The sequence below is a fragment of the Colias croceus genome, chromosome 22 (assembly GCF_905220415.1).
Source record: "Colias croceus chromosome 22, ilColCroc2.1".
In the NCBI taxonomy this organism is placed as follows: Eukaryota; Metazoa; Arthropoda; class Insecta; order Lepidoptera; family Pieridae; genus Colias; species Colias croceus.
Genome location: NC_059558.1, coordinates 4,833,512 through 4,861,399, shown reverse-complemented (window position 1 = coordinate 4,861,399; position 27,888 = coordinate 4,833,512). Strand labels below are relative to the sequence as shown.

The following is a 27,888-nucleotide window of genomic DNA, read 5'->3' as shown; positions in this document are numbered from 1 at the left end:
AATTCGAAGGAATTCGATATAGCTGTCTCCTTTTTTTTCCATCAAACTTCTCCCTCGTTCCTTTTGTGACATTTTCGCGAGTCGTAAACCTCGTTTCCTTTTGGAAAATTTCTCAAAAATTCACATTAGGGCATGGTCGGTAAAGTTTTAAAGTCTAATAACTGTGACATAAAATCTATAATCGTGGTTAAGTTTTTTCGTGCCAAGTGCAACTAAACTATCAAGATTCCGCCGATAATTCAGAGCCTACCCAGTGGGTGGCTTAATTTGGTAAGCTGCCTTGCATTTTTACATTATATCCATTCGTTTTAACATAAAATAACCGCATCAATCTATCATAGCTTAAAAAATAGCACGCATACATCATTTAAATACTATTTTTTCAAGTACAGCTGTGCCACCACTACTGATACCAAGGGCCTTGACGAACAGTTTACTTGTAGTCCCCATTTATACATGAAGCAAGAGTTCTTATGTTCTTTTCCATATTTAACGATCATCCTTATTACCATTGATTCATAATTAAATAATGAATCAATACTTAAATAGAGAAACTGAATCATATCGTCTCGTGACGTATTGGTACGTCACTGATTAACTCTTCAATAGCTAACCTATAGAAAACCTAGAATATTCTTCAAGACTCATATTTTAAGACAATTTTTTCAATCATAGTATAAGCTGTGGTATAAGTATGGAATGATGACTAATGCATCAGGGATCATTATAAATCTATTGCAGTTGTATCTTCATTTAATCAAGCATATTTAGTAAATTATCAAAAATAGAAAAATACTAGGTTAGGGCTTCAGGCGAATATAATCCTTTTTGTATTGAAAACATTATGTTATATATTTTTAAGCGATTCATAATAATTTAAAAATACTTACCACTACACCATAGCACTAAGAACTATATTATGTTAGGTAATTTAATTTTTTATCTAAAGCCTTTATTACCATATAATATCTTGAATAAATATGCTCATGTCTTTTACGGTGATTTTTAAACCAATTTCTGTGTTAATGTTCGCCGCAACATAATTGATAAAAGATATATATATTTTGTAGAGTGAAGAGTTATATATTTAAATCATAATATAATTATTTAACTACAGGAAAAAGTTAATTTTTCGATACACATTTCAAGGATTTTGTGATTATCTTATAAGCCAGAATTTGTCCTGCAATATAGTAAAGAAATATAAGATTTTTTATAATTTTGAAAGGTTTGTCTCGCAGCAATAAAGTACAGAGAAATAGGAAAAGACCATGTAGGTCAGTCTTTACTTTGCTGAAATGCAGTTGTATAAAAGTACTAAATTATTTTTTAATTACGGCAAGGGTTGCTTATCATATTTATTATATTTTTATACATATTCATTACTAGCTGCTCCGCGCGGTTTCACTCCTGTTGGTTGTAACGTGATGATATATAGCCTATAACCTTCCTCGATAAATGGGCTGTCTAACACCAAAATAATTTTTCAAATTGGACCAGAAGTTCCCGAGATTAGTGCGTTCAAACAAACAAACTCTTCAGCTTTATATTATTAGTATAGATTCAATAGTTGTTGTATTGTAAGAGTTTTTAATGTATGTAGAGCCCCAACTATATTTGTGATATTGTTTCATAAGACATTCTCCTCTTTCATCGTCATCATCTTTGATTAGTTTTTATTTGGTCAAAACAAGTTAAGCAGATAGTTCTTCATTATGTTCATAAAACTAAACATTGAATCTCTTATATTGAGTAACATTGGCAATCTGTATTGAAACTAGGTAAAATAATCAGAATTGATACTAAAATAATAATATGAATAAATTGAAATATCAACCATATACAGAATATGCAAGTGTTGACTCTACATTTTTATTTATATCAGCAATTAATTTCTAGATAATTGTTATCTTTATTAGCTGAATAGAATAAATAAACAGTTAAGGCTAGTTTGGATTACTCACCTACAAATAAAAAAGAGTACTTTAAAAATATTAAAAACATAAATCAATTAACATGAATAAAAACTAAACAGCTAGGTGGAAAGAAAAAGCGTGTTTATTTTTTTATTTCATTTAGTCTTTTTATTTTGCATGATTTTTTTTACTCTTTTCTACTTTTCTTCTTGTTTTATGTTGAAACACGCTTTTTCTTTCATTATAGGTCTGAAGAACAAGAAAATTATTTTAAAATGGAAAAGAAGAGGGATTCCTTCTTTTTGCCAAATAAGAATCAGAAGAATAAAAATCAAGGAGAGAGACCAAATAAGAATGAGAAGAAAAAATTTGAGAAGACAGATGGGGAATCATCAAAAACAACGAAAAGACAGAACAGTTTCGATAACAATAGACCAGACCTTAATGAACCATCAGAAAATGGCAAGAAGCCATTTGATAAGAAAACTTATAGATTGAAAAAATACAGTAAGAAATACAAGCTTGAGCAATGGGAGGAGCAGAGGAAAAAGAGATTGCTACATGAATACCAAAAGACCATGAAAAACGATGCTATGGAAGGAACATACAAACCGAAAACATTTGATGAAGATGTCCCAGATTCTAGTGAAGTTGGAAGATTCGTCCGACACCCAGATTTAATAGAGAAAGATGTGCAAAACGATGAGAAACCTAAAAAGGTGTCTTTTGCAAAAGCAAAGGAGCAGTTTAAAAAGGTGAAGGAGGATAAATTGCTGAAGCAGCAGGAAAAAGAGAAAGCTAGAGAGGAGAAAATGCAGAAGTTGCAAGAGTATAAAAAGAAGAAACAAGAGAGATTTAAGAAGTTGAGCAAGAAAACGAAAAAAGGACAGCCGGTCATGTCTGGAAGAATGGAATTACTCTTGGAAAAGATTAAAGGGAACTAATTTTTTGAAAGAAAACTATTCACAATGATGCAGTTTTTTTACTAGAAATTATTTTAGTTCAACTCTTTTATTCCAGAAAGTTCCTTCAGCTATATAAAGTTGTGATGAAATATGTGTGCTTGATTGGTAATGGTAATGTTTTAGTGCTCTAGTAAGTGGATAAACTTTATGCTTATTATATTTTTTTTCCATTTTAACATAATTGAATTGTGATTAAGTCAATATTAGCTTGTAATGAACTTTTTTTAATCATTTCGTCCCACTTTATTGTCATGTTCAGTTTGTACTTATTACAAGTGATTTAAAATAATGTAATAGTAAGCAATAATCAGCAATAAGCTATTTTTATTGTTAATAAGCAATCTTTTAATAATGTTAAATTTTTAAGTGAGAAAATATGTTAACATTTTGGTGATGCTCATTGTTTTGATCTCTATAATGAGAGCTTGTATTGTGTTTCTGTAATAAATGTAAGTAACTTTATCATTTTTTAGAATTTGGAATTTGAATTTTATACCACCCCACAAAATCATTATTTGGTAAAGTATTACTAATATGATATTTAATAACATATAAATTAGTTGTATATGTATAAATTAGTATATGTACCTACGTACATAAGTAGTTGTACACGTATTGGCGAACCCACAAATCAGTGGCACCCATCCTAAAAAAAAAAAAAAAAAAAAAAAAAAAAAAAAAAAAAAGTTTGGACTCTTTTCCCACTAAAGCGACCACGCTGAGTCGATAGCACTTACTCCCAAAGCGATAGGATGCACGGTTTCGAAGATGTGCAGATCGATTAACTCATATCTAATTGATATCCGGTGGGTCATTAGCGTCCCATTGTTCACCTTTTCCTATTAGCTAATTACACCGTCCGGCGTTCTTATCTATTACTCATTGTGCACCTCGCTTATCACTGCTTTTGTATTAAACTTCTTTGTTATGACCTAATATTCAAGAAAAAATACGTCTAAAATCCTATAACTAAAAATTTGTACTGATTGTAAAAAAAAAAAAAAAAAAAAAAAAAATTATATTGCTATAATGTTATATAATAGTTTATTAATAGTTTTATAATAGTTTAGTATTGTTTGATTGTAAATTCTGTACCTTTATCAGATTGTATGTGAGTAGGGGTTGAATTACTTTCAGTAAATATACTTTCAAAACATTCTTTAGTTGTTTCTGAGTTTTTCTTTTTCATTGGTCTTGCAAAAGCATATTTACTAAATACATCAATAACACAAAGTATGTAGTTGAAACCATCATTATATTGAGAATAAGTTCGCATATCACTTAAATCAGCTTGCCACAGCTCATTAATATTTGATAGAATGTACCTATTACGCGGGAATTTTTTCCGAATGGGTTTATGTAATGTATATGTTTCTTGTGATTTTAACCATTCCTTTACTTGCTTTTTATCCATTTTACCCTTCATAGCTTTTGATAATTTATCAATACTACCAAAACCAGTGGGGTTAGATGGATCATAATAAATCCTGTTAATTTCTTCTACTACGGGGTCCATTTTTCCCAATCGATCTTTTTACGTATTTTAGTTATATATCTTTTATCTCCACTGCTCGGTGTAGAAAATTCTTGAACTTCAATCTCAGAGGTTTTGTTCAGATCTTTCGCTTGAAGTTGGTTAATAAACTCACATCTCTTTGGATTTCCAATATAAGTAAGTGGTACTTTAATATCTTTCAATGCTTTAGCAAATCTATCCCACCCTATCGGATCACTTTTTTTTAAGGGTCTAAGTGAATCATTTATTAAATCAACAATATTACTTCCTGGAATTTTTTCATTATCAATTATGACTGTGCCTTCATTATCCCAACGTATTTTACTTTTACTTGTTCCAATTAAGTTTAATAATGACTCACCTTTTTTATTATAAGTTTTTGGTATTAAACTGAGTATTTGTGTTGGTGAATACAGTGGATTTGCCTCACTTTCTATACTTTTAATGGAACCTTTCTCCTCCAACAAAGATTCAGCATCAACTGAACTTTTTAGATCTCTATCTTTATTTTTAAAACCAATTTTAGACTCATTTGAATATTCATTAGATGTAACAGAATAAACTATTATAAAACTATTAATAAACTATTATATAACATTATAGCAATATAATTTTTTTTTTTTTTTTTTTTTTTTACAATCAGTACAAATTTTTAGTTATAGGATTTTAGACGTATTTTTTCTTGAATATTAGGTCATAACAAAGAAGTTTAATACAAAAGCAGTGATAAGCGAGGTGCACAATGAGTAATAGATAAGAACGCCGGACGGTGTAATTAACTAATAGGAAAAGGTGAACAATGGGACGCTAATGACCCACCGGATATCAATTAGATATGAGTTAATCGATCTGCACATCTTCGAAACCATGCATCCAATCGCTTTGGGAGTAAGTGCTATCGACTCAGCGTGGTCGCTTTAGTGGGAAAAGAGTCCAAACTTTTTTTTTTTTTTTTTTTTTTTTTTTTTTTTTTTTTTTTTAGGATGGGTGCCACTGATTTGTGGGTTCGCCAATACGTGATACGCCGGCGTATCACAACTACTTACATATTAAACTGAATGAACATAGACATAGGAAAATACCTTCATTTTCATAACTGAAATAAATATTCCACAATTTTATTAAACAAAAATATTTGTGCACTAAAACCCAACAACAACATTCTAGGAAAACAGCAAAAATATGTATTGACACGCACGAGGCATCATAGAAAGCAGACACTTATCATTTCTTGGAAATTTTAAGTATATTATCTGATAAAGTACCGCATCTTGTTGGTTATCAACAGGTGCTGTTGAGATGTATCCGCTAATATTATTGGTATAAGGGTGAATACACATAAGTACAAGTATAATGTAGTGAATGTGTGCTAATGTCAGGGATGTATGGAGTGTTGAAGATTTATTGGGGAACAGTTTATGGTCTAGTGGACAAGATCACTCGCTCATCATCATCATCACTCATAAAGTTATTGATCGAAAATTATGTTTAACAAATTACAATAATTTAAGGAACACATAATAATAAGGGTTGCCATAAAAATGGCCGTAATTGATGAAAACTATAAAATTGTGTAGGTTTGTTTAAATTTTTTCCCTGGCTGGCGCTATTGTCCTAATTCCTTGAAGTCTATCATAGTCTTGAATCATGAGGGTATTTTATAATTTTCCCAGTTTAATGTCCACAAAATAGTGCACATATATTATGTGTCAGCAATTTCATCAGCTTTAATTTGCATTTTCTTAAAGTCGATTTTGTTCTATTTTACCAAGCATTATACTGCAGTGTTGTATAACAGTCTGGAGGAAATATACCGATCGATTATTCATCGCGACGAAAGTTCAATTGGTCGGTATGTGCCAACAAATTCCTACTAATGGAAGGTTGAGAGTTGAGACATCAGACGAGCAATGTGTTTCCACCCTAATTGAAGAATTTAAATCGGGGCTTACAAATTGTGCCTCAAGTTTCATTTAGATAAAATTTCGTGCAAATTTACAGTTGTAAATCTTTTTTATAGTTATTACAGGTAGCTAAAAACTTTGTTAGATAAAACGTAGAATTCCACTTATTTATCAATTTATTGCTATCATTATGTATCTAACGTCTACGGAATTAATGTTATCATACTGTTGTATTAGTTTTTGTATGCTTTTGTTCGGCTTATGCAATTTAAACAATTACAATAACATCGTTGCGAAAGCTCTGCATTTGCGAAAAATTAGTGACTTTCGGATGAATGTGGTCTGCGGATTTATTATATCACAAAGGAGAAAATACATTTACATCATTACATGTAACTAATCGATATTGTATAATAAGCCTCATAGGTCACGGAACTTCTGCATAGCTATAATATTGTATATTTAAATATTTTCGAGGGTACATTTTTACAGGCAGATTTTCACTAGATGGGACATTCATTATGCATCTTTTTCACTGATCGATTTTGTATATAGGTGATCAGCCTTCCGTGCCTGCAAGTGCGAGACATTTTTTTTCTTAGTCACCACTGGGAATCAAACATTGCACGGTGCAACCCTCAATTCTACTCTCGCGCGTTACCTACCACCAAAGAGGTCGTCGGTACCTATTAGACATTAGTGTACCATAATTTTTTTTTATGTATTTCAAACATCCATGATCCAACTTTGACGACATCTTTGATGCTGTATCTGCAAACTGAACGACATTCATAAACGTAATTAACTTACATACTTTTGAGCCATAACTATACTATCTTGTTCTTCTGTTTATAATCGTTATCAATACCGTTTTCCAGGAAATTTATCTTATTCACATAATTATACAAAGAACGTGGCACGCGCTATCGTTATTTCAATAGTATTGTAGTCATAGTACTACTCTGAAGTAGGTATATCCGGTACTATTAAAGATATGACCGAACAACTATATTTTGTAACAAGCATCCGCCCGCGTCTTCATTCGCGGCTTGCTGCACTTAACACGATAAAATTGCGTCATGTGTGACCTAAGATGAACAGACAGACATACTTTCGCATCTGTAAAATTAGTAAGGTTTTAAATACGTATATAAATATGTAGCAGCTCTCTTGGGTATCTGCTTATGTATTTTGAAACTAAATAGAGAGCAAAGTATATAGTAATTATTTTTTGTTAAATTGGGAACAATTCATGTTATACGATGGTATTAATGATTGCTACTGTGCAAATAAAGTTTATTTAAATAATCCACAGTTTAAACAACAGGAATTGATTGCTCGAACATGAACCGTGTCGATATGATTTACGAGGAATGCAGATGCAAATCGATGGATACTAATATGTAAAACTGTATCAAACACGACTGAACGTCATAAAATGTGAACTCTGTAAATCTAGATAAGTAGCCTTCAGTATTAATTATCGTCTAAAATATACGTCGTTTAAACGTAAGAGACCCGCGACCTCGTTGATGCGGTTCATAGCAGTCGAGACTAGTACTACGCCAGTTCTTAACATCTACGTTTCTCAGTGTGCATTAGATAACGTACATGTTACCATTATATGTATTACCATTTTTTATCTGTGCCCATATATTTTAATCCAGAAACGTGTATCATTTTTTAACTGGTAACATTGTGCGAACGTGTGATCAAAGTGTGATTTTTATGAAGCAAATATAATGAGTTTATTTACATTAAAAATAAACAAGCCAATGTAATATAATAAAGTAAAACACTGATTACATCCCACAAATCTCTCGTGTGATAAGTTCGCGGTTAAATAGATGAAACAGCAGACATTTTTATCAGTTTGCCGCGTATTTGACGAGTGTCACACATCTTGCGTTTGGATATTCGTACTAGCATTTTATTTCTATTGAATTAGTCGTTTTGACTAATTTAATTTTTCGTTTCCTTCTATTTCGCTGGACATTTAGCAACAACCGCCAGGTTGTTGCTTAGGGGTTTTCAAAAGCTTTGAGAATTACGCTATTAAGGGTATGTTATATTTAAATTTTACATAATATTTTGAAAGTGAAACTTCTTTAGGCGCATTGAAAGTCAAGGTCGCGTAATGGCAATACCGTCACGTCATGGAGTAAGGCGACGATTTTGGTGTCTTTGAATCTTGCCGAAGAAGTTTCACTTCTGACACGTGTGCTCGGCACACACGCTCATTTTTATTAATCATTATTGTTACAAACTATTGCATGTAGGTAGTTAGCTAACTAATATATGGATCATTTTTCACTCTATCATAGTTACGTGATAATTTCAAATAAGTTTCCTACTACGTGGGCCAAAGTAAACAGATTACGTGCTAGCGTAATTAAAGAGGTTGCCGTAACATTGACCTTGTGAGATCATATCTTGGCGCCATTGCTTGTTACTCGATTTAGGAAATCTTTTATTATGTTTACTGATAAATATTCTGTGCTTTCCATCAAATGTGTTCATATTATTGATTAAGCCATAAGGAATGTAATGTTATAGTTATGTAAAAAATAATAATCATGATAAAATAATGCTTACAGTGGGCTGACACATGAAACCGCACAATATTGAAATTTGAAACGAATATGTTTATAATTCTGTTAACTATTTCATAATAATCTTATATATATAAAAATGAATCGCAAAATGTGTTGGTAAGCGCATAACTCGAGAACGGCTGAACCGATTTCGATAATTCTTTTTTTATTATATTCCTTGAAGTACGAGGATGGTTCTTATGTAGAGAAAACGTAAACATGTACCACGGGCGAAGCCGGGGCAGACCGCTAGTATTGTAATAAAGGTATGTTTTATCCCGAATTCTAGTCAAAGAGAGTGGCTATAGCGACTGGACTGGACTGGAAAATATGTACCAATACCTACGGAAAAATAAATTTCATGAAATTGAAAATAAATGAAATATACAATAATTAAATTCAGAAAAATATTGTTATAACATGGAAATTACTAAAAATATCTATACACGAGTATCCCATAAAGTTAATTTTAACCGTAAAATACCTACCGGTGTTTTTTTTTATAAAAAAAAAACCAGTATTGCAAAGTTTACATTCTACATAGGTAATAGTTTTAACGATACTCTTGAATGAAATATAACATAATTATTACATAAGAGTCTTTGCCGTGCCTTAGCATAAAGAATGAGACTCTATATTTTAAATATTTAAAACTAATAGAGGGTTTGTTACAGTGAATATTGAAACAATCGTACGTTGAATCGATATTTTAGCTAGGAATTACTATTTACTCTAAAGGCCTATTCAGACTAGAGCGGTATCCGCTACCGCCGCTTCGTGGGTAGCGGTATCTCGATAGGCACGAGATTTAATCTCTTATGTAGTAGGTATATTAGGTATAGAGACTAATTGCGTACTAATCCGAGTTCGGTAGCGAACAGCCGATAATTAATAATTCGACTTAAGAGGCCTACACCACCGAAACTAGCGCCACCGAACATTTTATTTTTTTACTCCTTAACCAGATCAAATTTAAAAAATCTAGCTCGGTACTTTGCTAGTATATTACTTGTAGTATTTTTGGTATTACTTTTCACTATTCTAACTGTTCATTATTCTAGAGAACTTTTGATTACCGCCAAAAGTGGCCACTTTTGGCGGTAATCAAAAGTTCTCCTTATTTACCGAATGCAAAATAATGAAAAGTAATACCAAAAATACTACAAGTAATATACTAGCAAAGTACCGAGCTAGATTTTTTAAATTTGATCTGGTTTAGGAGTAAAAAAATAAAATGTTGGGGGGGCGCTAGTTTCGGTGGTGTAGTCGCCTTAATTCGAGTAGTTTGTGCTTATATGATTGTCGGTGTTTAATGGACAAAGAAAGGACTTTGGATTCGGTTTGAATGGTTTAGGTAATAACAGCTCGTATAAAATATTTTTATAGTTAAAAAAAAATGTCTGAGTACTTATATAATTTATTTAGAAAGTACAAAAAGGAGTTGTTAATTAATTAATTTCATTAAATACTCTTAACGATACATTTTAATTAATGTTAATGTCCTTTTATCTATTTCTTACAAAAATTAAATTATATGATAAAGGACCCCAATATTGTATAAATAATTATTTGTAACAGTTAAATATTAAATTGAATACTGATAAAGCAAGAAGCGTGCCTCGTTCTTATTATTATTTACATACCTAACTAGCGGTCCGCCCCGGCTTCGCCCGTGGTACATATTTCGCAATAAAATGTAGCCTATGTTCTTTCTCAGGGTCTAAAGATTGTTTGTGCCAAATTTCATCAAAATCGGTTGAGAGGTTTAAAGCGGGAAAGCGTAATAGACAAACAGACAGAGTTACTTTCGCATTTATAATATTAATAATATATAGTAGGGATAAATAATAATATGCGCGTCAAGGTTTAAATTTAATAAAACAATAAAAATAAATTATAGCCTATAAGTATGTTGCCGAAAATAGAACTAAAAAGTGCAGTAGTTTTAAGTAAAACCCAGACTGCAGACAGATTTATTATCTTAATATATATAAATCTCGTGTCACAATGTTTGTCCTCAATGGACTCCTAAACCACTTAACCGATTATAATAAAATTCGCACACCATGTGCAGTTCGATCCAACTTGAGAGATAGGATAGTTTAAATATCAAATCGTTTTAGAGAAAGCGGGCGAAGCCGCGGCCGGTAAGCTAGTTATGTATATATGTATAGATACATAGATATGTAAATAATAATAAAACAAATATAATTAATTGGTATTAAACAGTTTGACCTTCCGGAATAGATTGATTTGTTTATTTGCTCGAATGTGTCCTACAAGAGATAACGGGAATTGTAGATCATTTAATGATACTGTTCGATAGTCGACCATAATATATTATTGTTGTCATATTATTGTTTTGTGTGATTATGCTAATGATTAAGTAATGACTTATCAGCTTTATGACCAATTGGTTCCCTAATTAGGAGCCACCATAAAATTAAAACTATGTGTATTGTAAGGATAACAATAATAATAAGCAAATACAGACCCTTTCAATATCTGTGAAAGTAATAGATATACCGTTAGGAGGATTTTAAAATGTTCAGGAGTAATATTAGTTCCTCAAGATTTACATTTTAATAATATTGATTGTAAGTCGCACAAGATTTAACTTTTTTACCGCAGATAGATGACGTAGTAAAAAGAGCTTCAAAAACTTTAGGCTTTGTTACTCGCAATACAAAAATGTTTAAAAATACCCAAACAAAAATTATCTTATACAACTCTATAGTAAGAAGTATAGTAGAATACGGTTCTGTTGTCTGGCGCCCACACTACGCAACACATATCCTCAGATTAGAGCGTATTCAACGCAGGTTTACAAACCATTTAGTGTTCTGCGCAGGCGAATCAAAAAAGCTGAAATCGTATGAAAGCCGACTGAAAAAGTTTAATATGACATCGTTGGAACAACGCAGAGATCTGTTGGATATGGTTTTTCTGTACAAAGTCTTTCAAAATGCAATTGACTGTGAGAAGCTACTTAATCAATTTAAATTCAATATCCCTAAGCATTATCCAAGGAAACAAATTACGAACTTGCTATTTGCACGTCCAAACAGAACTGTTCTGGGTCGCAACTCCCCCATTCCTAGACTATGCACCTTACATAATAAATATAGCAACTCAGTGGATATTTTCTCAGACTCCCTCTATAAGTTTCGGAAAGCAATGCTTAACATTATGACTTAATTCTTTTTCAAATTCACATATTATAATTATTGTCAGTATGTCCGTAAATTATAGGTTAAATGTAATAACTTTTTTTTTAATATTGCCTGCTGTAGTTAATCAGAATTCTTTAATGTTAAGAGCACACATATTTCATTTTTGTTTAATTTGTATTGTATGTAGATATCGCCTAATTTATTATTAATTTTTGTGAATGTAGTGTTCATCTGTAATAGTTGTGCATAATAATGTGTAAATCCTATTGTTACTATTTAACGAGAATGATACATATGTAACAACTGGTGATGAACCTTTTTAATAAATAAATAAATAAAAAGATCTGTTTGCGAATCGAGCAAAATGTCTCTTTTCATCGTAACTTCGGTCTCCTTATCTTGCGATATCGGGCCGGTTGCCAATTATTTGCCAACTCAAAAAGTTTTATCTTAGTGTCGTTTGGTTCAAGGCTGAAACTATTAACTGCGCTTGCCGTGGTAACAGCGATATCAACAATATGATTAAAGTATTTGGAAACGACGTCAATGGAAAGAAAAATAGAGAATATATTTGTTTGCCAAATACTTTTTGAATCGAGGAAGACATCTTCTCCCTATTCGCTATCATAAGCATAACTTTATTTTCATTCAGTTGAAATAAACCTTAACAGAGAAATAGCCAGTTTCTCGACTTCTGCTTAGCTTATCTGTCGGTTGAAATGACAGAGTGAAAGAGTCGATCCCCATGTGATTGAACTGGCATTTAATACGCATTGTCATAGTTAACCCTACTCCCTCTTCTTCTATGGAAAAAACACCACTATGTTATGTATGAGCTGAAGTTTTCGCCAGCTCTCATAAGCTGCTGCTTTAATGTTTTCCTCCTCTTCACAAAATAGGAACTCGTCGTCGAGTTGCCCGTATTTATTATGATTCTACTCTGAATGAATATGAATGAAAAGGTACATATAATACACAGATAGACTGTCCAACACTTTGACAAATTTTACCTGAAACTGGCCCATCATCCAATTCAACCAATTATTTCTTCATTAAATAGCCTCATATTGTCCCCCAAATAATTTGTTTTTATTAAATATTTGTTTATCTCGGTTCACAGACAGGACCGGGTGAGTCCGGCGCATCTAACAGTGCCGGGCGACACGCAACGCGCTGCTGGCGTCGCGCGCTCAACGTCGACCCCCCCTGGCTCCGACGAGAGCCGGCCCGCTGACGACACACCACGTACGCGTGAGTACAAACAGACTAAGGGTGTTTTTCCAAGAATAATGTGCGAGAAATGTCTTTGTAAATAACCAATAGTATCGCTTCAAACTTCAAACTAAATGAAGCTATGTGATTGGTCTTTACAAACACATTCCTCGCTTATCACATCCTCACACACATAAATTTATAAAGAATAGAAAAAATTCGTAATTCACGAGTGGCTGAATTGGTCATGAATCCGCCCCGGTTTAGCGCGAAAGGATGCGGGTTCGAGTCCCGCCTCGTGATCGAATTTTTTCTTTTATTTACGGCGCACCAAATCGCACGAAGTTCAGAGCCATCATAAAGGCTGATGCTACCCTAACTGCTAGATATAATTTCAAAGCCAAAAGCCAAAGCTTCACTCAAAAATTACATATAAAAGGATATACTGATGTTCTGAATTGTAGTGTGAACTGAAATAATGGTTGTTATAATGTTATGAATTAAGTCATAATGGGACATTTAATTTGATGACTTGTAACATATAATTATGAACGGGTGTGTGTCGATTAACTTATGCGATAAAAATACTTTTATGGAAAGTAATAAAAAATTAATAGATTTCGCAATCAGTTGCCCATCCTTAAATGTCAAGATGTTATTTTGCAGAATGCCACATTGTTAAAGTTTATAATGTAAAGTAATAACTGCTACATGTGTGGTCTGGACAGCTGACATATTTTTTCACTGTTGCTAGTGAGTGTCGTCGAAATCAAATTATTAAAAAAAGACGGGTTACACTCCGGGAGTGCCGGCAGAAGTGAAAACTTGATTATTAACGTTGAGCATGTTTGATATCCATCCGTCTTACGCTTTTTCGATCAGGTCACGTGTCCTGACGCGAGTTTAAGATTTTATACCCATTACAAAAAAAGTGCTCAACGCCGCTAAAGAAGTTTTCACTTCAAAAAAAAAACGGTGTCTATTCTAAATCGTATGTATAATTTCCATTTATTGCAAGACATTGTATGATAGTAATTAATAAAAATGATGAGTTCATTTTTTTATACTGTAAGTATGACAAATTAAAAACCTTATTAAAAATTGGGTTTGTCTCGATAACTTTTTTGTAAAAATACGTCATACTTTTTCAACCATCGAAATTGTAGTATAAATAAGTGATAACAATGTAAATCCATACTAATATTATAAACGCGAAAGTAACTCTTGTCTGTCTGTCTGTTACTCAATCACGCCTAAACTAATGAACCAATTTTCATGAAATTTGGTATGGAGATATTTTGATACCCGAGAAAGGACATAGGCTACCTTTTATTGCGAAATATGTACCACGGGCGAAGCCGGGGCGGACCACTAGTTTCTAAATATAAATAAGAAGGTAGACATATTAAAAGAAATAGATGACACTGTGCCATGCCAACCGCGCCTGTATTTCTCAATACAGATACAATGTTATCCATTTTATACAATACTGGGTCAACATTTGACGCTAGGAGATAAACATTAAGCTATCATTTTCCTGAAATACAAGACGTTCATTTCTATTACAATTCCCAGCCTCACTTATCTATAAATTGATCACTCTTACTCCAAAATGCATGTACATCACCACATTTGATAAGCATGCCTGATTACTACTGATTTGGTTGATCTCAATGCTGTTTATCGGAATACAGCGATAGGATGATAAAGCCACTTCACACGTGCGTCTCGCCCGCAGCTGACACTTGTGGAGCATCGCTAACGGGCCGCCGCCACCGGGCACCGAGTACACTTGACCCATCTCCGGACCGTCGTCAATTCTCTCGAGCGCAGGATAGCCGGCTGTCTCGGCCTCGGCACCCGCCGAGGCTCGCAGCCCGTTGGAGGACAGAGCGCGTCTCTCGCATTGTGTCGGCACTGTTCGTGTGAAGATCCTTGAAACGATCGGAACTTGTGGTGAGTTCCAACTCTATCTAACTATATTCAGTCCACGTTAGAGATAAGATTGTTTGCTAAAAATAACTTGAATTGGCGGAAATTACTAGAAAATAAGTTGCATATGCACATCATACTACTATTATAAAGGCGAAAGTTTGTATGGATGTATGTTACTCTTTCACGTAAAAACTACTGAACCGATTACAATGAAATTTAGCACACATATAAAGGGTAACTTGGATTAACACATAGGTTTTTCTTTGAAAACGCGAGCGAAGCCGCGGGCGGAAAGCTAGTGGTATGATAAATGGCTTTTCATGGAAGTTTTTTTGGAGAATTTACTTTGATAGTAATATAGAACATCAATTTGTGTTACAGTCAAACCATTATTTGTTAATTAAAATATGCTAATACGAGGAGTAAAAGACACTTTACATGTATAATATCTGAACACTGAGTTTTGTAATTGGCACGAGTTCGTGTCTCGAAAAGTATTAAAAATTGACATAAATAACTTTCTTTGTTCATCTATAAAAATTTTCTTTACAGACCAGTTTTCGGAATAAACTAGCCTTTGCAGATATATCATTTCCATCCTTTTCCACTATTTCTCTCCAACTACATCTTTTTCCCATCCGTTTTTCCACGAAAACTGATTTATTGGGCACATTCTCTAGAATGTATAATATAGTTTAATGATATCCTGCAGATAGTTTAATGATCCCCGGCGAGATGAGGGTTATCGACGAGGAGCGTGTGTGCGTGATGGACGGCGAGTGGAGTCCCGTGAGCGTGATCCGCGAGATTGTGGAGGAGGGCTCGCAGGAGGACCCCTTCTACGTGATGGACCTGGGCGAAGTGGTCGAGCGATATCGACAGTGGAAGGAGTACATGCCGCGCGTTGAGCCGTTCTATGGTAAGATACTTTCCAACCCAAAAATAGGCAGAGATTTTATCTCTGTGTGATCTGTGAGATTGTGGAGGTGGGCACGCAGGAGGACCCCTTCTACGTGATGGACCTGGGCGAAGTGGTCGAGCGGTACAGGCAGTGGAAGGAGTACATGCCGCGCGTTGAGCCGTTCTATGGTAAGGGAATTTGGAACTCTAAAATAGACATGGATTTTATGTAATTGTAATTGCAAGATAGATCTTTTGGGGAAGCTGGATGGCATGTTTTGAGCAACTCTTGGATCAAAGCATACCTAATTGGTTGTTAAAAATAAAATAAAAAAGACCTAGTCACTCCAAATAACGTATCATATGCAGATCTAACCGTGTCTCACATATTTTTTTTAATTAATGCGATAATGTACAATGCCAAAAATACCCAAAATACTGTTTTCTGATACCTAAAATGTACATGTAACATTTTAATAATTCAGTTTCATAAACATAGTAAAAATATGTTCTATGTATAAGTTAGTATCCAAGCATTATTTATTACTTCCATTGTATTTTATTCCATCCCTGTCTTTTTTGCCGTGAACCAATAGAAATAAATAAAACATTTATGTTAAATATCCATACTAATAAAACTATATTTGCAGCGGTAAAATGCAACGACGACAAGTTGCTAGTGCGTACGTTGGCTGCGCTCGGCACCGGGTTCGACTGCGCGTCGAAGGCTGAGATACAGCTCGTCACCGATATCGGCGTTAAGCCTGAGTGAGTTAAAGTATATCTTAGCTAGTAAGGAATAAGAGTGATTTTAGAGTAATAAATAGACAGTGGTCAGTTTTATTGTTAATTAAGTTTTATTTATTTATTTATTTATTTAATAGATCGCAATATTTTCGATCAAAATTATGTAGATGTAATTACTAGATGATGAATTAGAATGTGCAAGAACCTTTTAGGCCGGTTGCAGAGCTTCACCGACCATCAGTGCGTACGTCAGTCGCGCTTGTCATATGTATGGAAATACGCGTGCGTATACGGTCCGTCTAGCTATGAATAGTTTTATGAATTTCCATACATATGACAAGCGCGACTGACGTACGCACTGATGGTCGGTGAAGCTCTGCAACCGGCCTTACACAAAGTTTGATTGCAAACTGATACTAACAGTTAATGAAAAGAACATAAATATTATACTTAGTATTGAATTTGAGATTTATCATGCTTTCTTCATAATTTTTTATGCATTCGTCAACAGGCGCATAATATTCGCGAACCCGGCCAAGATGGCGTCGCACATCCGTCACGCGACCGCGCTCGGCGTCACCACCATGACGTTCGACTCGGAGACCGAGCTGCACAAGATCAAGCAGTACTCGCCCGACGCGCAGTGAGTATACCGCCATCATCAAAGCCATCATCATCGTCGTTGTCATCATCATCGTTGTCATCATCACCATCGTCGTCATCATCATCCTCATCGTCGTCATCATCATCATCATCATTGTTGTCGTCGTCATCATCACCATCGTCGCCATCATTATTATCATCATCGTTCTCGCCAGTTTTTGTTGGCAATAAAGCTTTTTTTCTTTCTTTTCTTTCTTTCTTTCTTTCTTTCATCATTATCATAATTATCGTCGTCATCATTCTTTGAATTCAGTTTCATGGGTTTGGTGTTTTTTATAACGCATACTGTAATTCCGCAAACATTCTGTCTCATAGGTAGATTCCTTTTTTATATTTCTATTTTCATTCATTATCATGATATAGGAGATAATTTTGTCTTTTAACTGCACAAAATAGCTCAATAAATCATAATTTAATATATTTTATTATAAATACATAACATAATGTATGTCTATAAGGTTGGTGATCCGCATCCGATGCGACGCGATGTCAGCGCAGTGCCCGCTCGGCATCAAGTTCGGTTGCGAGCCGCTCGTTGAAGCGCCGAGGTTGCTCAAACTGGCTGCTGTTATGTCGCTTGCTGTGAGTATGTTTTGGATTTATTTTGAGTTAATTCGTAGGAAATGTACATTGTTGTAATTTAATACCCTTACTTGTATGTTTGTATGTAATCGACTCCTATTTACACTGTTTTATTCTCTCAAAATAAAAGGTATTTAGACACAATTGTATATATTTTTTTTAATTTGATAAAGGTTAAAGAAGTGTTAAGTCATTTAAATATAGCGTTACGTACATGCGCTACATATAGCTCTATTTGTTTTAGTAATTTTTAAATAAATTACAAATTTCAATAGGTAAGGTTAAGGACACTATTTAGATCTAGCGCTGCAACTAACTAAAGTTATAATGTTTGGTACTACTTTGACAAATTGATGAACGTTCTATAGCTTGTGTTCAGTGGCTGTAGAGAGGTGTAGGTATATGCGGTGAGGCGGGGAGGGGGTAAGAAAGAGCGTGAGTTAGAAGTTATAACGAAACTAAACGGTCGGTACTCTCCCCCGCCTCGCCGCGCATATACACAAACAGCCCTACAACCACTGTACACAAGCTATTTGCTAGTTCCCTACTTGGAAAAATTTGTTTGATAAACTTTCTGTCTATTGAATGAAAGAAATCGTTTATTCAATGGCACATACAACTTATATGGTATTCAATTACAATTATAATTGGAAAACAATACATACATGATACTAAAAATACACATTGAAGTGTGTAGTCTGTAAAGCATGATTCCAAATCACTCGGTGAACAACTGTGACGTAAAAAACGTTGCAGCATCGTTTTTTAAGTGAACCCCGAGAGCAATAATTGAAGAGAAGAAAATAAATACAATATTACTAACATAATGTAAAATATAGACATAATAATATACTATTGCAGATTAAGCTTTTACTCAATAAATAATTCCTTTATTGAACAAGACTAGATAGACTAGAGGATTAGAATAACATATATGAACTTTGTTTTTCTTTATAAAACAGGTGGTGGGCGTATCGTTCCACGTGGGATCCGGGGCCCGGGAGTGTGCAGTATACGCGCGCGGGATCCAGCTCGCGCGCGGGCTGTTCTCGCTGGGCGACTCGCTCGGCCTGCACATGCGCCTGCTCGACATTGGCGGCGGCTTCGCTGGCGACTCCGCTGCGGACCTGCGGCAGGTGCGTGTCACACGTGGGATCCGGCACCCTAGAGTGGTGTACGAGTTTTTTAGGATCCGGAATCTGCGAGTGCGTGAAATGTCGCATCCAACTGGTGAAGGGCACTGTCTTATAAAGCACCTAAGGCTGGTTGCAGAGCTTGACCGACCGTCAGTGCGTACCGTCGGTCCTGACGATACGCATCAACAATTGTATGACTATGACACTAATGCGCATGACAATACGCGTGCGTATGGTCGGTCTAGCTATGAACGGTTTTATGAATTTCCATACATATGACAAGCGCGACTGACGTACGCACTGATGGTCGGTCAAGCTCTGCAACCAGCCTAAGGGCCGATTTTTCAATGCCCAGATAAACAGTCTAATAACTACCCCTCGAATAGATTTATTCAATTGCTTATCTAACTCATAACGGCTCGCCTATTTTTCAATCGTGATTTATTTGATGAATAACTATCTGACCAAATATTTCTATATTGGCAGCTCTGCTCTTGGAGTGGCGAAACAAACATATTAAATTAGTCAGGTTAGAGCGGGATAGAGTCAACTTGCAATATGTCAACAACCGTCATTATGACTCACGTCAGGAGTGCATTTTAAGTTTATCTTGTGTTCTATGATTGTTGATTATTGTTTTGATTCGAGAAAAGAGTTTTGATTAAATTTGTGTTAAAATTTATATATTTTACGATGGAAACGACATAAAGGCAGCGTCCGGCAAATTTTCAATGGCATGATCATCAGTAGGTACTATCAAAAACATCAATTTCAATATGATTTTAATTGATAATTATTTTATAGAAAGAGGCTTTATTGTAAAAATTCTACGCTCTATGTTATTACATACGAAAATATCCCAAATTTGACGCGTCAGTTGTCAACTCAAACGTCTAATCGTCGAATAGCACGCTATCTGGCCGTTGGAGCAGCAGATAGATTTATTCCTCAAATAACGTAGTTATTCGATAGATAAGTCCTATTCGTCTATTGAAAAATTGAATATTTTGTTATCTGAAGAATAAAGTCTATCTAGCTGTTTATCTGGGCATTGAAAAATCGGCCCTAAGTGAAATTCACGTCAGAATAAAATAGTTGGCTGTGGGTTAAGTTGCATTATAATTAAATACAATATGAATAAAACTGGTTACTTATACACATTTGTAGATATGTAAAGATTTTTTTATTTGTTCATACCATAAACAAAAAAAATATATTAAATAAAAACTTATTTAATTATTAAAATCACAAGTGATAATAGATTCGTAAGTGTTACCTTTAAAACAACAATTGTACGTATTATATTAGTTCGTTCGTTCCAGCCTTTTAGGACGTCCACTGCAGGACATAGGCCTACCGCTTATTAGCATTTATAAAAAATGTGTGCTACCGCTTATTTATAAAAAATGTGTGCCTGTACTAGTGTACACACGTAAGAAGTGAAACTTCTTGATGACCTAATTTTTCAAAAAATAATTTACTATATGCAATTTTACAGAAATACGTCGAATCAAGATGGCGCGTAATGGAAAAATGTCACGCGTAACGATAAAATGTTATATAAATTTTTTTGCAACCCCGATAAAGAAGTTTCACTTCAATAAATGAAGATAATAATTAATGTATGATATATTTATGCGTTACATAAATACTCATATATCTCCAAGGCCTTTTAAATCTCTGTTCGAATACATTATTATTGTCTTTTAAAAATTGAATCTAATATTTTTGGTTTTATGGCATTCAAATGCTTTCTTTTAAAAGTTACCAAGAAACTTGAATAAACTAATGAAATTTTCGCAGGTGTCACAAGTGATAAACGCGGCATTGGACAGCCAGTTCTCGGAGCGCGACGTGCGCGTGATCGCTGAGCCGGGGAGATACTTCGCAGCCGCCGCGTACACGCTCGCCGCCATGATACACGCTTCCCGGGAGGTCCGTACATACATACTAGCTTACCTCCCGCGGCTTCGCCCGCTTTCTCTAAAACGATTTGAGATTTAAACTATCCTATCTCTCAAGTTGGATCGAACTGCACATGGTGTGCGAATTTTATTATAATCGGTTAAGTGGTTTAGGAGTCCATTGAGGACAAACATTGTGACACGATATTTATATATATTAAGATAAATAGTATAGCGTGTGAAACATGGTATTTATTGAAGTTATACTTCTTTTGGCGCGATGGAGAAAAATGATGAGAGTGAATTTTTACGATGCGCGCGCACACCGACACCTAAATTTAACAGCATGAAGTTAGTTCTAGGTGGTACGAAAATTGACAATTATGTTCAAGTTGTATGTATACTAGTATTTTTTTTTTCCATACGCCAAAGAAGTATAACTTCTAACGCGTGTACATAAGTACACACACTCTTTTTTTATTTATTTGATTTGCCAACAGATGTACATCTTATATTAATAATATATTTTGACTATGTGACATAATAAGCATGCATAGTAAGATGTAGAACCAATAACAGGCAAATACAACATGCATTTTTGAGTTGTTATACATTACATAAGGTATGTGGAATTACTCCATCGGAAAATGAGCAGAGGTTCTTACTCGAACAGTCTACTCAATTGGCAGTCCGTTAAGGCCCCAATGAATGATGTCGGAAAGTTGTATATATTCTCTGTTTCTACTTTAACTGATACATTTCTACCGACCACACTGTTCCTACTACTAATTTTAAACACTTTATTCATGTTTTCGAGATTATTTTATCAAATACTAGCTGTGCCGCGCGGTGCCGCTCCTATTGGTCTTAGCGTGATAATATATAGCCTATATTACACATGGATAATGTAGCTTTCGAATGGTGAAAGAATTTTTAAAATCGGTCCAGTAGTTTATGAGACTTTTCATTACAAACAAACAATGTTTTCCTCTTGATAATATTATTTAACTTTATACGGAGTAGTTAAGTAGCTTAGCAACTCGAGTATAGTAATTCCAATAAATAACACGTCAAATCAATTACAGATACAATCGGAGAGCGGCGACAAGCACACGATGTACTTCATCAACGACGGCGTGTACGGCTCGTTCAACTGTCTGCTGTACGACCACCAGCAGGTCACCGCTGAGCCGCTTGAGGTGTGTACAATTTATATTTTTTGGTTTTTATGGCATTCAAATGCTTTATAAATATAAATTTATAAAGAATAGAAAAATGTTGTCCCTTAAGACACATAAAACTGAAAGAATAGAATAAATTCGATTGCTCAGGCGGGTCACGAGTGGCTGAGTTGGTTAGGCATCCGCCCCGGAATGGCGCGAAGGATGCGGGTTCGAGTCCCGCCTCGTGATCGAATTTTTTCTATTCTTTATAAATTTATATTTGTGTGTATTGTATTTTATTTTACGTTTTATAGCATTCAAATGCTTTATTTTTTAATTATGCTATAATTATACTAATTATATTTTTTAAATAATGAAATGTCCTTTGTTACAAAATCGAAAGTGTAGAACGAGAGGTCGTAGTGTTTGGGAACGAACGGAGTGATTTATATCAGATACAGTGATTTATAAATTTGAACTTAAAAAATTGTTTTGAAATCTAAAAATCTCCTAGTGGTGCTGCGTAACATGACATTGTAAATTTCATTCGAATTAACACCTTATGTTATGACAGTAAATGTTCTATCAACGGCCTTTTGCTTATGTATTTATAATTGTAGTTATACACGGTGTTCAATAAAGTATGTTTTAGTGATACATGGATAAAGTAATGTCATACATGGATAGAGATGAAGTAATACATGGTGTGCGATAATACTGTATCGCACACCATGTATTTATTGTAGTTGTTCATGGTGTTCAATATAATAGATGTTCTTTGCTGATTTAGTTATCTATTTATGTAAATTTATTTTCCTCTCTTCTAATATTTGTATTCATATACTGCTCATTTCTCCTTTGTTTTTGTATAATATTATTTGATTCTTAAGTTATCTATCTATGTATAATTACAGTTCCTTGTATATGTATGTATTTATGCACTATCTACCTTTTTACTGATTTATTTTTCCTATATCCCAAGGTTGCCTGGAAGAAATCGCTTTCAAGCGATAAGGCCGCCAAATTGTACATTTATTATATAAGTAATATCGTTTCTGTAAATTTTGTTTTTGTGTGCAATAAAGTGTTTTCTATTCTATTCTAGATTTTAGTTAAGTATATTGTGGTTTTATGCATGATGTTTATTCTGTTTCGCAGGAGAGCTCCGAGCCGGTGTCCGAGTGCTCGATCTGGGGCCCCACATGCGATGCGCTGGACTGCATCCTCCCCCGCACGCAGCTGGGCGGGCAGCGCGCGGGCGGGTGGCTGGTGTTCCGCGACATGGGCGCGTACACGCTGCCCGTGGCCGCGCCCTTCAACGGGTTCCCGGTGCCCCGTGTGAGAGCTGTGGTCGAGCGCCGCTTGTGGTGCGTGCTGCGTAGTATTGATTTTGCGTGCAGCTGTGCTCGCGTGGTTCTTGTATTGAATTAACATGCAGCTGGGCTCGCGCGGTTGTTGTATTGAGTTTGCGTGCCGCTGGTAGCGCGTGGTTCTTGTATTAACTTAATGCACAGCGTGCCTCGTGTGGTTTTTGTATTGAGTTTGCGTGCACGTGGCCAAGCGTGTAGTTCTTGTATTGAGTTTGCGTGCCGCTGGTAGCGCGTGGTTCTTGTATTGAGTTAACTTTCTAATGGTTGTTTTCGCATACGTTGTTGTCAGACCATTCGGGATCCTTAATAAATCTGGGATCCTACGCGATGCGTTGGACTGCTTGTTACTACGTATAAAAATAACTGTATACAAGTCACTACAATTAAACAAAGTAACGACTGTTATTACTAAAAATTTTCCATAAACCTGTAATCACAGATATTTCTGTTGATCACACTTATACAAAGTAAGTGCTGCTGATTTCGCATATAAATTTTATTCCATATATAAATAACGTTTTTTTCTCCCGCAGGGCGGTGCTCAAAGACCTGTGGCCGCTCAGCGAGACGAGCATCACGGTGGAGGCTCGGCCCTCGGGCCCGCAGAGCCGCGCGCCTTCGCCCCCGCCCGGCGCTACGCCCCCGCACACACCGGCCCCCGATAGTATACACGCGGTGTTCGTTGAGTGCGCGCTCAAGTGATTCGGCTTATTTGTATACTGGCAATTTTTTGTTTTGTATTAAAAATGATTTAATTTTGTATACTGGCAATTTTTTGTTTTGTATTAAAAATGATTTAATTTTGTATACTGGCAATTTTTTGTTTTGTATTAAAAATGATTTAATTTTGTATACTGGCAATTTTTTGTTTTTATTAAAAATGATTTAATTTTGTAAACTGGCAATTTTGTTTCTTATATGTGTTCTGGCTATGTTATTTGGTAAAACCGTTTAAAAATATATCTGAGTACTCTTACGGTACGTCCTCGCACACGCCGGCGCCTGATAGTATACAGTGTTCGTTGAGTGTGCGCTCAAGTGATTCGGCTTATTTGTATACTGGCAATTTTTTATTTCGTATTAAAATGATTTGATTTTGTATACTGGCAATTTTGTTTCTTATATGTGTTCTGGCTATTTTATTTGGTAAAACCGTTTAAAAATATATCTGAGTACTCCCGCGGTATTACCCCGCACTCGCCGGCCCCTGATCGCGGTGTTCGTTGATTCGGCTATTAAAAAGTTTTTAATTTTGTATAAGTCTGGCAATTTTTTTTTTGTATACTGGCAATTTTATTTTGTACTAATATACTGGCAATTTGATTTGGTTTAATGTATTTTGGCAATTTCATTTCATAAAATGTGTACTGGCAACTTAGATTGAGTACTTTTTGTCTCAAGTAATCAGCATTTAACAAGCGTTTTTAATTTTTTGTATACTGGCACTTTCATGTCGTAAAATGTGTACTGGCAATATAATTTATGATTTGGATGCGTTAAAAAAATATTTGTTTGGAATTTAAAAGCAAAGTTATGTATTTGGTTGGTTATGTATTTGTACTCTATGTATTTGGGATTGTATATTCTATTCCCTCATTTATTGCCATATGATATAACTTGATTGTAAAGTGTTTAATACTTATGGTGAAAATGGCTGGACTAATTTTCTAACATTAACTTTTACGTACTTCGTAAATTTTGTGAAAATTAATAAGAATAAGAATCTTTGAATGTTATTGTTTGATTCTAAATTATTTAAAATGCAAAAATCGAGTTATATCTTACGATTATATTGCAAGTCTGTTTCATTTTGCGTTCTGTATTCTGTTTAATTGCTAAATGGCGGTAAAATAATTCGTTTACAGTTTTTTACTTTTTATTTGATACTAACATTAATTGTGTTTATAAAATGAGTTATCAATGGCGAAATTGTTAAAAAATTTCATCGTATATGATTCAGTCTTAGTATGAACTTTTAATAAAAAACATTTATCAATTTTGTTGTAGTTTTAAGAATGGTGATTGGATATTTTCTTTATTTACATGTTTTAAAATATATTATATGATCGTGTAGCGCGGTCAAGCATTTTTCGCAATATTTACTCGTAACTTGATGTTGAATTGTTTATAAAATTTATATCTATGTACGTCTTTTCGCTTTACTAACAAGATGACTCGGTGCCCGTTTTTATTTGACCACGTTTTAGATTAGAAATAAGAGTTAGGCGTAATAAATGTAGTAGATGTCGTAGTTTTCAGTTCGATTCGTAAAATTGTCAAACGAACAGACAGAATAGAAAAATAAGTTTTCCTTATATGGGATTCTAGGATTTTTGTTATTAGCAAGTTACGAACTGATTTATGTTCCACCTTACGCCCGCACACCTGCCCAATGTGTTACTATTTGGTAGTATTACTGCATTTTAATGTAATTTGGTGTTGTAACTCAAGTTTTGTTTAGATCGTTTCAATGTAGTGAGACGGATTTTGAAATATATCGCTGAAATTTATAAATGTGTTTTATTTTTCCTGCTCTAAAAATGGTAAAAATCGAAATATGGAAAGCAATCAATTTGTGCATCTAACTAGCTTTTTCACCTGGTTTCACTTGCGTGAAAGATACTCAGATAAAAAATGTATGTGCTTATCCAGATTACAAATCTATCACTGTACCCAAATTTCATACAGATATCGGTTGTTTTGTTTGAAAGAGTAACAAGCATACTCGTCGCTTATATATCCTGAATTTAATTGGAATTCCATTTCTATACTACATACATGCTGGTACTTTACAAATTATGTGTATACTGTATTTTTGAAGATACCTAATTGGCTAACTATTAAAAAAAAACCAAATTGATGGCTACAAAGATCACCGGCATAACATATGCTTGTAGTAGCCAAAGACCTAGGTTGCTGTCGTCGTTAAATGTGGTATTATAGTCGTCATATAAAATTAACTAAACTATTTCAACATAATAACGATTATAAACAGCATTGTGGTAAATATTTAGACTGGAGCGTTTTTTTACTACTACACCTATCATTGCACTCTATGCAAAGACCTGCAAAGACATTTTCGTAAAAACGACCCTGATTGGGGATAATAGAATCGATAATAGCCATATATTTTATCAATGCAAATAACCATCAAAACATTATGCTGAAAGTATGCTGTGGAAATTCAGTATTAATTTTGAATTAATCGACACGTCATATTGTCGAAATTACGTTGAATTAGATCGGATAAACTAGCCTAACTTTGGACTGGCGTAGTTCAGTACTTCAGTGGTAACCACTTAATTTACGTTAATCATAAAGCACACAATACGACTCTAGTTCGAGATACCACGATACCGCTCGAGACTGAATACACATAACACATATAAGGCTGCGAAACTGAATTTCCATTGCATAAGTTCGTCGCCATCGTGTCAAATCATCCGAATACGTTGGTATTTGGAAGAGTTGAAACATAAATTCAGAGCAAGTATGTATATAATAATTTCCTTATATGATTTAAATATACCTACAAAATGGAATATTTGAGCCACAAGTCACTACTTAGGTAGGTACCTAATGAATTTAAATTCTGTTGAAATTTACTGTATGTACTAAGTGACTAGGTATAGGGTTTCTTCAAGATAAAAACGATATTCCAAATCGGTAGTACAAAATAAACGATTGTAAAATTTGCTTAATGTTGAATTATTTTGTAGTTTTCAATAGAGGCATTTTTTTAAAGAAAAGGGTGTTAATATATTTTTAAACTGAAATATTAAAGTAGGGATAACAAATAAAAGGCAGAGATAAATATGAAAACGTTTATTCAGTATCATTACATCTAGCAAGTGACAAATCCTGACATACATTCTCATAATTGATAGTTGCTATTAGAAAGATCTTTATACATATCACATACATATAAAATCTACAAGTTTTACGTCTACTCGTTTAACTAATAATAATTAAGACATTATAAAACTAATCTAATAAGAGACTCATAGAAATCTTTCTATTAGCAACTATTTAAATACATAAGATAGGAAACGACGCTCTGCGTCAGAACGTAACAAGAAAACAGCCAATTTTAGCGACCAATAAACTAACAACTATTCAGTCCATCAAATAGTTTATTTTACAAAAGCAATGTTTTGACAAGGTTAAGTATTCATTAGTATGTATAATGAAAATATTACATTCACACT

General features: G+C 34.3%; 2 protein-coding genes across 8 annotated transcripts; both read left to right on the top strand.

Moving 5' to 3' along the window:
* Positions 1-13: 13 nt before the first annotated feature.
* Positions 14-24,909, top strand: LOC123701623 (ornithine decarboxylase 1-like). 7 transcript variants are annotated; one of them, XR_006752757.1, is made up of 13 exons: positions 14-270; positions 13,189-13,319; positions 15,019-15,236; positions 15,928-16,134; positions 16,766-16,883; positions 17,374-17,505; positions 17,984-18,107; positions 19,070-19,243; positions 21,047-21,178; positions 22,233-22,346; positions 23,469-23,677; positions 24,214-24,434; positions 24,774-24,909. XR_006752757.1 is itself a non-coding variant. In XM_045649110.1 (13 exons), the coding sequence occupies exons 4-12, from the start codon at positions 15,936-15,938 to the stop codon at positions 24,380-24,382; spliced, it is 1,371 nt and encodes a 456-aa protein (XP_045505066.1). In that variant the 5' UTR covers positions 14-270; positions 13,189-13,319; positions 15,019-15,236; positions 15,928-15,935; the 3' UTR covers positions 24,383-24,426; positions 24,766-24,909. The 7 variants fall into 7 exon arrangements, 5 of the variants coding, with proteins under 5 accessions (XP_045505066.1, XP_045505062.1, XP_045505064.1 ...); XR_006752756.1 differs by having other exon boundaries at positions 24,214-24,445; positions 24,580-24,790; XM_045649110.1 differs by having other exon boundaries at positions 24,214-24,426; positions 24,766-24,909.
* On the top strand, positions 2,192-2,860 carry LOC123701981 (thyroid transcription factor 1-associated protein 26). Its single transcript, XM_045649614.1, has one exon. The coding sequence runs from the start codon at positions 2,192-2,194 to the stop codon at positions 2,858-2,860; it is 669 nt and encodes a 222-aa protein (XP_045505570.1).
* Positions 24,910-27,888: the final 2,979 nt, after the last annotated feature.